General features: G+C 38.2%; 1 protein-coding gene across 2 annotated transcripts; it reads right to left on the reverse strand.

The window, feature by feature from the left end:
• Positions 1–9: 9 nt before the first annotated feature.
• On the reverse strand, positions 10–7878 carry smad4a (SMAD family member 4a). Of its 2 annotated transcripts, XM_055040133.1 has the most exons (11): positions 7458–7877; positions 5926–6283; positions 5670–5844; positions 5446–5475; positions 5163–5366; positions 3707–3814; positions 3083–3133; positions 2826–3009; positions 2564–2732; positions 2148–2286; positions 10–1609 (listed from the first exon to the last, which is right to left on the reverse strand). In XM_055040133.1, exons 2-11 carry the CDS (start codon positions 6163–6165, stop codon positions 1398–1400), a joined length of 1512 nt encoding a protein of 503 aa, XP_054896108.1. In that variant the 5' UTR covers positions 6166–6283; positions 7458–7877; the 3' UTR covers positions 10–1397. The 2 variants fall into 2 exon arrangements, with proteins under 2 accessions (XP_054896108.1, XP_054896109.1); XM_055040134.1 differs by lacking the exon at positions 5446–5475 and having other exon boundaries at positions 7458–7878.
• Positions 7879–10277: the final 2399 nt, after the last annotated feature.

Consider the following 10277-nt stretch of genomic DNA (forward strand, 5'->3'; position numbering starts at 1 on the left):
CCAATGTCATTCAAAATCCACATATTCAGCTTTTATTATATTGTGAAGAAGAGCATGAAGTAGTGTTTTCTGGAAGTTTTACAGCATTCAACTTATGTTTTAATATATATGTATATATACATCTACAATGCTACCTTCACAGAATTACAATTGTAAAGGTAGCAAAAGTGTATAAAATACTGCCATGTGTGTTTCAACAGAGATCTGAATAAGTGGTGATCATGCAGAGCAAAACAAACCAGAAAACTAAACTTTTAATGAGCAAAGTAATACTGAAACCACCTCAGTCTGGTCATCTCACAAGAACCTCCAAAGAACCTCCAAATGTATATTTGGCATCATTATGGCTTACACTTCCTCGCAACACTTTTCCAGCTGCTGTTTAGATAAGTCTATTACCCAAATCTGTCAGTAATTCCAGCCACTTTGATGTTATTTAGCCACTAAAACCACTTTCAGCATAAAAGACTTGGTATTTTTGGGCAAACAGCAAATTTGTCCTTTTCTACAGAACGCAGTAAGAAAAATAGCTATACTAAGAATATATGGATACAGCTGAATAAACAAACTGATAAAGTGCTAATGGACACCTAAACAAAACATGATGATACTTATGTTGGTTTGTAAATATTTTCAGTACTAATAATAGAAAAACAAAACACACACAAAAAAAATCAATGAATGGTGATTTTAAAAAAAATGCAATGGAGCTAAAAGATGCTGAGATCTAAATGGGCTTTCAGTGTTTTTTAAAACTATTTAAAAGAATATAAACTTATCACTGAAATCTTGTTTTTTTTTTTTTGTTTTTAAGATTACAAGAGAATGAGTAACATAGTTTTCCATACAGGCCCTGATTTGAGAAGGAGAAAATGGCTTTCTCATTAGAGAAAGCCTTTTCAGCCCAACATACCAGCAGTATACTCCAACTACAAATACATTTAGGACAAACAGACGAGAAATTACAGTAAACAGATTGAGGATATTTTATGATTGTAGAAATATTTTTTTATTACTTTGAATAAAGACTTTGCTTTACACAATTCATCTATGTTAACAGAGGGACAACACTTTAATTTGCATGATGCTGGTAAAATGTTTTCAAACATACTGTGATGTGCTCAATCAGCAGCATCCTGAAATTTAGTGATTATAATGCTGACTGTGTGATTTCCAGTTTGGAGTATACCGCCGGGCTTTAGGTCCTTTCTTCAACTACAAGCTATACAACATTCATATGATTGCAGTCCTCCTCTAGCACTCCCGGCCTACAGACGGAGTGGTCAGTCACGATTATTTAAATTTTTTTTTTTTTTTTTTTTACATTTTCTATTGATTTTTTTGGGGTTTTTTTACATTTGTATTTTCATTTTTTGTACAGTTTGTTGAATGTTACTTCAATCAAGAGGTTGAGGGTCAGCTATGGGCATGGTGTGCAGAACTTCGTCAAGAAGCTGCAGAGCCCGGTGTAGATGGATTTCGATCCAGCAGGGGGTCTCCTTAATGCTTTGCCGCGGGTAGTCGGGGCCCCAGCCTTTCACGAAGCTCATGCGCAGAATGCACAGCCTGCGCAGGTCGTCGACTCCGATTCCCGCCGCGGCAGACAGACCTGCAGGGGAATTAATGGACAGAGCAGACGTCTTAATCACTATGAGGGAGACACAAACTCACTTCTCAGAACAAGCTGAGGCTTTGCTGTGCATTTTCACAAAGTTAAAAACTGTTTTTGTGTGGCGTGAGATGAAACCTGAAGGTCAAAAAATTTATTTTTATAAATTGACTGAAACTGGCCTCAATGAAAACCTTAAGAAGTGAGAATGTGTGGCAAAGGAAGAACAGCCACTGCTAAAATGGTCAAACAAAGGGCTGTTTTTAATCTGAAAAAACATCTACCCACTTACAAATTTCACCCAGAAGAAATTAAGATATTAAAAACTTGTTATAAGTCATAATAACACCTGCCTTGAATAAAACACCTGACGCTAAACCGTTAAAGCCTAAAGTGTCTACTCCTTTATTCTGTGCCGTCTGGTTTTTCCTCTCCTGCGCTATAATTTACTTGGTCGCAATGCCACAGGCGGGGATAATAACAAGCAATCATAGTAATACACTTGTTGGAGGCCAAGTGCAGCATTAGGAGCACTCACTGATGGCAGGGGCGATGCCTCCCACTGAGCCCGGCCCCGGGATGTTCCCAGCCACGGCTGCTGCCTGAGCTGCAGCTGCTGCCTGCGCCGTCGCCGCCTGCTGCTGCATCTGCCTGTGGCACTGGCGCAGGTCGAACACCTGTCAACATTCAGAGACGCGACATCTGTCTGAGCACAGCAGTTCGCAATGAAACAGGGAGGAAAAGACGAACCTGCAACAGGAAAGTCAAACTCGAAGCTGTAGTCCTTCAACATTCATTATCTGTTATGATTTAAATGCATCGATGAATCAAACAGCTCTCTGTTGAACGGTCCATCCTTTTCAAGAAGCAAATTTCTAGCTGACGCTAAACTCAAGTTTGGGCAAAATAAAACTTAAGGTTTCATAGCGGTAGGAGAACGCGCTCCTCTCTCACCTTGATGTAAGCACTGGGGTAGATTTTATGAACAGCGTCGCCCGGGGCGCGCCCGGCTTCTCGATCCAGATAGTAGCTCTGAACGAACACAGCATGGTCGCTCAAACAGCGTACCCACACGTCGCCTTCACCTTTACATTCCAGCTGCACACCTTTGCCGATGTGAAGCCTAAAGATACAAAGAACTTAATATCTTAGTCACCACACGAAATTACTGTATTTACAAATGACTTCAAAATAATCTTGTCCCATTTCCTCTTGCCTTGCTCTCTCAATGTTCTCTGTCCTGTGGACGTTGCTCAGCTGGCCCAGGCAGAAGCGATCTCCCCCTGATGGATCCACGTAACCGTCCACAGTGACTATCGGACATGTGGACGGCACCTTAAAAGTCTCTCCAACCTGGACGTCCATCTCAAAGTACGCAATGGAGCACCAGTATTCTGGAGCTGGAACGAAAGAAATCTAATGTCAGCGTTTTTGAACTTCTGGTACTTCCACTGCGTCCAACTTTATACTCACCTGGGTGGTTGGATATAGGAGGTTGGAATGCAATTTCATTGGTAACAGGCCCTGGGGAACATAAAGAAACATAAATTAGGAACAGCAATCCATCAGCAACAAACCTGATGTAGAGACTGATTCTAAATACACAAATGGTTCTGCTTTATCTACAGCAAAAAAATAAATAAATCATAAATCTAAGATCCTAATCTAAGATTCTATTGAAAGTATTCGGTTAATTCATAAAATGTTAATGTTCAAATTAAACTCAGTAATCTTGCTGTATTTGATGAAGGAGCCCCTATGCGAGAGCTTCTAGTCAAACACAGTCATGTCTGTCTGAAATATCAAGATACAACTGTCCTACAGCTTATCTAATCAACCCAGATTAAATAACATTTTTACTCTAAAAAGGGAAGCAGATGATTGTGGTCTAATCTGAGTAAGAACCTTTTGCAAAGCTTGTTCTGTTATCTGAAAGATCGTCTCACTGCAGTTTATATCACATTTGATTTTATTGCATTTGCCATTTTAAGTCTTGCATTTGTTGCATGAAGAGCGCTCAGTTCATACTTATGTCTTAAAACTGCAGCAGAATTAAAGATTTTTTTTTTCGTTGTCCGTCTTTTTCCATCCACTCACAGTAATGGCCTGTGTGAGGCATCGGGGGGTGATGCTGTAGATGCCCATTCTGGTGTTGTGGCACCGCTGGGGGGAAGCTGCTGTTTCTGCTCCAGTTCGGAGTGGGATCTGGAAGCACATAAATAAGACTCTAGTTTTGGCAGGTGACTTACACAGAGATGCAAACAGAACACTAGAATTGAGCAAACCCAGAGAAAACACTTTAGTTTTAAAATGGATACGTTTGTTTTCTTTTCGCTTTAGCCAACATCTTTAATGCAGCAGTCAGTGTGACATTTGCTTAGAAAATCAGGAAGAACTTCTACTTCACAGATAAAAAAATTATATTTAAAAAATACACTCAGACTCTGACGTTCTTATTTTAAAGCAATAAAATCTGTTTTACAAAAAGACAACTTTTAAATAATTATTTTCAAATTGACTAAAAAAAATTTAGAAATCCCCAGGTGAAAATGTCATAGCCGTGCGAGCTTCTGATTGACTAATTCATAACATTTTAGCTATCTGAAAACACAGTGTGGACATGAGCCACACTTCAAACACAAAGCTTCTTTGTGTTGCATGGAAAAAAGTTCCAGGTCTCTCTATCCAAACAAGTTAAACACCATGGTCCAGCATTCATAAAGTTCAGAAAGAAAACGGGCATAATTAAAATATATATGTGCATATTGATGCGTCAACAAAAGAATGCATGGCTGAAGCTGGTTAGACAGAAACATCCACAGTAAATTGTGGATGTACGTGATGACTATTGCTAAAATTAGAGGAAAAAGAGAGACACCGACTGAAGAATGGAGGATAAGGCATTGCTTTGCTGCAAGATGAACTGAACTACCACAGCAAAAAACAGATGGCATCATAAAGAGTGGACATTATGTTGAAATACTGAAGCAGCATTTCAGCCAGGAAGTTGAGTCTGGGCATCAATGCATCTTCCGGTTAGACATTAATTGACCTTAAGTATATCACAAAATGAATTCCAAAGGGGCTCAAGGTGAACAAAATCAGGGATTTAAAGGGACGGTACAAAAGTAATCCGAACCGCTTTGAAATTTCACTTCTGTTTTTTCAAACTAGGATCACAGTTACTATTAAAAGTAAAATACTACCTACTCATTACAACTTCATAGAGCCCCACTTTAAAAAATAAAAATAAAAAATACACCAAAAACTTTGTCTGTGTTTTAGATTCCTACCAAAACATCTCCAGATTGTCAAAGTGACACAGAGTAAGACAGCTTTACTTGTGAGTACAATCCAGAACTATTTATTTATATATTTGAAAAATGTTTTACCATCTCTCAAGATTTAAAATATTACACTTATCTCTGTTGTAATTTACTTTGATTTCGGGAAAGGACCTCAAGATCATGCGCTTGTTGATGTGCAATAAACTAATGAATATTATTTTTTTATTTTAACCATCATCTAAAATCTTTAGTCTGTCATTTCTCACTTGAAGGTCCAGCACTAATGGTGGAGAAAGCAGACGAGGAAGCTGAAGTGCTGCCCTCTGATGGGGGCAATAGAGGGTTGTTGCTGAACGTATCCGGGGGGACAGGCCTCGATGGAGGGTGCTGGATTGTCTGCAGGTGGCTTTCAGAGCTGGAGTGTGACTGCTGGTTTTCATAATCAAACTCGTCTTTCACTATAAGAGGACCTGGCAGAAAATGACAGACATGATTAAGACTGATGAACATTTACAATGTCGCTGACGAGGAAAAACGTAAGCTTTGTACCTGAATTTGAAAGGGTCAATGTTGATAAGTCTGCAAACACATTAATAAAAAAAAATCAGTTTAAAACTACTAGTTTTAAATGTAATTCTTGCTTATAAGTGTACAATATCTGTTATGCCCATGTAAAAATACACTGTAATCTCTTAGTGTGCACTTCTAAATGTGTTAGCAAGTTGAACAGCGACTATATAACCAAAACTGAGGAACACGTGATCCTAACTAACCAATTCCTGGAGAAACAACTCTCTCGTAGTGGTATGGGTTGACACACACGCTGTCGCATTTCAGGTCAAAGGCATACTGGCAGTACTTCACATGTTTTAACTCATTCTTGTGGAGGTCTGGCCATCGCCACAGTCTGGCATAGACGACATGGGGGAAACCTTTACGCCCTGCAACCTGCAGAACACAGATGAGTTTTAAATATGGTATGAATGAACAGTATCAAGAGACATCTGCAAAGGAGGCACTATAATATACCTGTAGTCGTCCGTCCAAAGTTCGTTGTATGGTTACGCACTTGCTAGGATGAGCCCCGTTTGTGGTGATGGCAGTAATTAGAGAATCCAGCTCATCCTTCTTCTCCTTCAGCTTCTTAACAAGACTCTCAATGGCCCGCTTTGCAAAGCTTTCACTTTCCCCTCCCTGCCGGTGGCACATGAGGCTGTGCACGATGCTCAGGCAAGCATCGTTGCTCGTAGGAGTGTTTGTGATTGACATCTTGCTTTGTAGTTTTCAGGACTGGGTGGGCTTTCCAGCTGCGTCCTTTATGTCTTTGTGTTTTTGGAGTGACAATGAGAAATTATTCCTCGAACCAAAGCAGCCCACGTTTAGCCACCTAAAAACAAGGGAAAAAAAGAGAGAGCAAAGTTTTTTGACCTCAAACCAAAGTTTGAAAGTAAAATAATTTCTTTTTAAATTAACATGCTCAACACATAGCAATGTGTGTTTTTTATGTTTTTTTTACATATATTAAAAAATAGTTTAAAATTTTCATTTATCTTTAAAACAATTAACTACATTAAATCTCCATTTTTTTCCTGAATGGAGTAGAACTGACAACACATATTAATTTAGTTTCCAGCTACTAAATGTAATATGAACATGAATTATTTTAGTCATATTGTTGTTTTTCTTACATGGTATGTGTCTAATATTATCTCACATATTCACATGTTTACATTAATTCAGTGTAATTGTAAAGGAATGTGCTCCTGATTTATCACCTAAATGTAATCGAAGTACCTAAAAAAACATAATAATAATAATCTAAGGTTCGAAAAGGACTTAAATGGGGACAAAATAAGAAATTGTGTGAGAAACAGTTGAATAAAATCTGTAGCATAGAACATTTGCATTTATTTTTTTTGAAGACTAATAACTTAAAAGTGTTTAATTAGGAAAACGTTGTATATAAACCTGGAGTAAAAGAGTTAGCTTTTCTCAGATAACATGGGCATACCAGGGATGTATAGTTAGTAAAAGCTCTCCATTAATGTGCAAGTTAATAATTATTAAACACAAAAGCTAAACTTAGTCAAATGTTATGTAAATTAAAAGTAGCAACCCCGATACCAACACTTCAGGCACACGGGGATCCTCACAGAAATAAACACCTTACCTGAACCATCTGACATATTAACAGACATATGAAATGACGAAAATTACCAGCAGAAAATCAGCAATTATGATTTTAAAACAAACAGCATTGAGATAACTTTGCTAGTACTGGCTAATGTGGCTAATCTAAGATGCCCAATAACGAAACGTAAGGGAGGGGAAATAAAGCTTACTTCGAGTTTGTCTTGAATTATGCTGGTGCACCGGTATAATTTGTGATTATATGTTCAGACAAACGCACACTTTTACATAACAGTCAACAGCAACACAATACGGGGTTAGCTAGCATGGCTAAGCTAAGTAGCTCTGTTAGCGATGGCTGCTATTTAGCTAACAAGTAAAACAATGTATTCCATAAATCGAAAGAGTGGAAAACAAATCTGTTTACTTACAGTAATTCACAGAAAAGCGGCGCAGATCCACTCGCAGAAGATGGAGTCAACGAAGCTTTAGCTGCCTAAAACCTGAGCGGCTATCTTACGTTTTGGTTATTGTTGCTGGCTCGCCGACAGACCAACTTGACGCTGACGAACCTTCCTTTCTGTTGTTTCCGAAATCCAGCATCTCACGAAGTCAGGCGACCACGAGCCAGTCTTCTCCGCACCCGATCACCTAATCAACCGACAACACTTCACTGAAATTCAACCAGGATTCGTATGCTAGCAGAATCCAGCCGAATGCCTAATTGGCCACGAAAATAAACAAAATCTCTCCTCCACCCACCACGCTCTGACCGAGCCGTGACAGGCGTGGCGCTGCGGTGCAGCTCGCCTCGCTGTACATTATAAATGCTACTGCACAGGTAATAACGCTCAATTTATGTTAATTATATTTCCATCACAGAACAAAATAACGATTTATGACATTCGCAATACATCACAGATTTGTGATTGTCATAAAATCTGCTCTTTAATTGATTTGATCATACTGCGCATGTGCGGATATGTGGGATTCAGAGATACCAATGAACATTTTCTATTGTTCTCCATGTTTATCAGTGAGAATGCATTTTGCATTTCTATTTCTTGTTATTATTATTATTATTATTATTATTATTATTATTATTATTATTATTATTATTATTATTATTATTAGATGTTTCGTACGTTTTACTACTTTCTGCTTCGTCTGGAGATTTCTGCTATGACTTTTGCTAAAATTCACTGTTTTACTTTTTGAAATATTTGTGCTTTTGTGCAAGATTTTTTTTATTTTTGCCACATTGAAATACATTGAAATTCTGCAAAATTCCACAAACATCTTCTGCTTTTTCACAGCTCACTGCTCTGGCCTACTTCAACCTAGAAACTCCATTCAACTTTTAAACAAGTCACCAGACTTGAAACAATATTCAAATGTATCAGCTTTTTCATATCTCTTACGGTTTTGTACTAATTTCTGCTTCTACTAATTTATGCGTTTTGTTATGTTTCACTTTTTCAACTAGTTCAGGTTTTACACAAATTTGTGTTTCTGCTATTCTCTGCTATATCTTTGGCAAAAAATTTCTACCATGTATGACTGTAGCTTTCATCTGCTTTTTTTCCTACTTCTTATGCTATATTCTGCTGTTTCTTGCATTGCATATTTGCAATCATTCTGCAAATATGGATTCTCACAGCTGTTCCACCAGGAACAGCAATTTTTCGAGTATAGCACTAATTTTCACTTTGGATTAATTATGTGAACATTGTTCTTTTAAAACGGTAACAGTGCCTTATGAACATGTACAGAGCCATTTTACCAACAGTAAAATCCTCTCTCAACTATTAAAACTTGGTTATATGCTATATCCTTGTATGAAATAAAATGTGTAATAAATTGTTACATAAAGAACTGACTTGGTTCTTTATGTCATCGACTATTTTTATTAATAAGTGCCTGCCAGGGAAATCACAAGCTTTTCTTAGATATCAACAACATCTCAGCATATTCTTTTAATATGTAATCACTCCCCCTTGAACTGGTTTATTTAAATTGGTTGGTGTCCAGCCATCAAACTAGCTCAAAGACTTAGCTAAATAAGGAGTTTACAATTCCTAAACTAAGAAAACCTAAAATAAAATAAAATAAACATTGCTTTTTTTATTTCCACAAAGATGTCCATGCTTTTCTTTTGTTGTATCGACTCTATTTATTAGGTACACTTTGTTAGTACTGGTTGGACCTGGTCTGTAGTGATCTTGTGCAAATTGTATCCTCGTTTCTCTGTTTTAGGTGAAAGGAGTGGCATCCTGTGTGGTTTCCTGCAGCAGTAACTCATCTGTTTCAAGGTTCTGTGTTTACTTTTGTATCATCTCAAGCTAGTATCCATTTCTTCTTTAAACTTTGACATCAAAGAGGGATTTTTTTATTGTTATTTTTTTTAAGCTCATCTGTTTTTTGTTTTTTGTCTTTTTCAGGCTATTCTCTGTTATACCAATCACACAAATGGGAGTGAAGACCACAGTAATTTGATACTTTCAGAACCTACAATCATGCTCTGTTCAAAGTAATTTAAATTTGATCCCTTTTCTTTCCCACTCTGATGCTAAATTTCAACTTCACCACGTCCAGATGCCTTTATGCATTGAGTGGCTGCCATTTGATTAGCTTATTCACTATTTTGGTTTGACAATTGAGTAGCTTTACCTAAAGAACCTCATACAGGTGAGCACAGATTTGGCGCTGTTAGATGCAGATCCGTCTGCTCACTGCCTGGATGTCTGCCCTACATGTTACGCTGAGTGAAGATCCTTCACACTGGACAGATCTTGAGGGTTGTTCCTGCTACCTACTTCCAACTGTTGACAGCAAAAGTTAGGTGATGATGTGGAGTGAATATTTCTTTTTCCATTTGTACCGTTGCCGTGGCTTTGATAAGAGTATAAGCATGCCATTGTCAGATGGGAGGGTTCCGAGTCCAGCGAGCAACCTCCTGTCGTGATTGTCAATAGGACATGTTGGTCCGGGAGACCAGGAATCTGACACCACCTTCTCACAAATACTGCCACTTCGAGTGGCGTCTCACCCTGAGTGATGGCCTACAAGACTCCAGGCTCTGACACCTCTTTATCAATATGGCATGGAAGCGGGCCGAGAGTGGCCCGCCAGGCATGTGGCTGTGGAAGGATGGGGATTAAGGTTGTTAGATGGAAGCGATGTGATAACCTGACATTGTCATGGTGTGCACGAAACAGGAATGATTGTTCACTGAATATGTTTGTTTTGTC

This window comes from Poeciliopsis prolifica, unplaced genomic scaffold (assembly GCF_027474105.1).
Source record: "Poeciliopsis prolifica strain line A6 unplaced genomic scaffold, Auburn_PproV2 SCAFFOLD015, whole genome shotgun sequence".
NCBI classification, from domain to species: Eukaryota; Metazoa; Chordata; class Actinopteri; order Cyprinodontiformes; family Poeciliidae; genus Poeciliopsis; species Poeciliopsis prolifica.

Coding starts and splice junctions, on each gene's coding strand:
- smad4a (XM_055040133.1), bottom strand. CDS start 6,165: ATGTCAATCACAAACACTCCTACGAGCAACGATGCTTGCCTGAGCATC. Junction 3,815..5,162: donor CATTAGTGCTGGACCTTCAA/GTGAGAAATGAC, acceptor ATGTGCTTCCAG/ATCCCACTCCGAACTGGAGC. Junction 2,287..2,563: donor ACCCCAGTGCTTACATCAAG/GTGAGAGAGGAG, acceptor GAATGTTGACAG/GTGTTCGACCTGCGCCAGTG.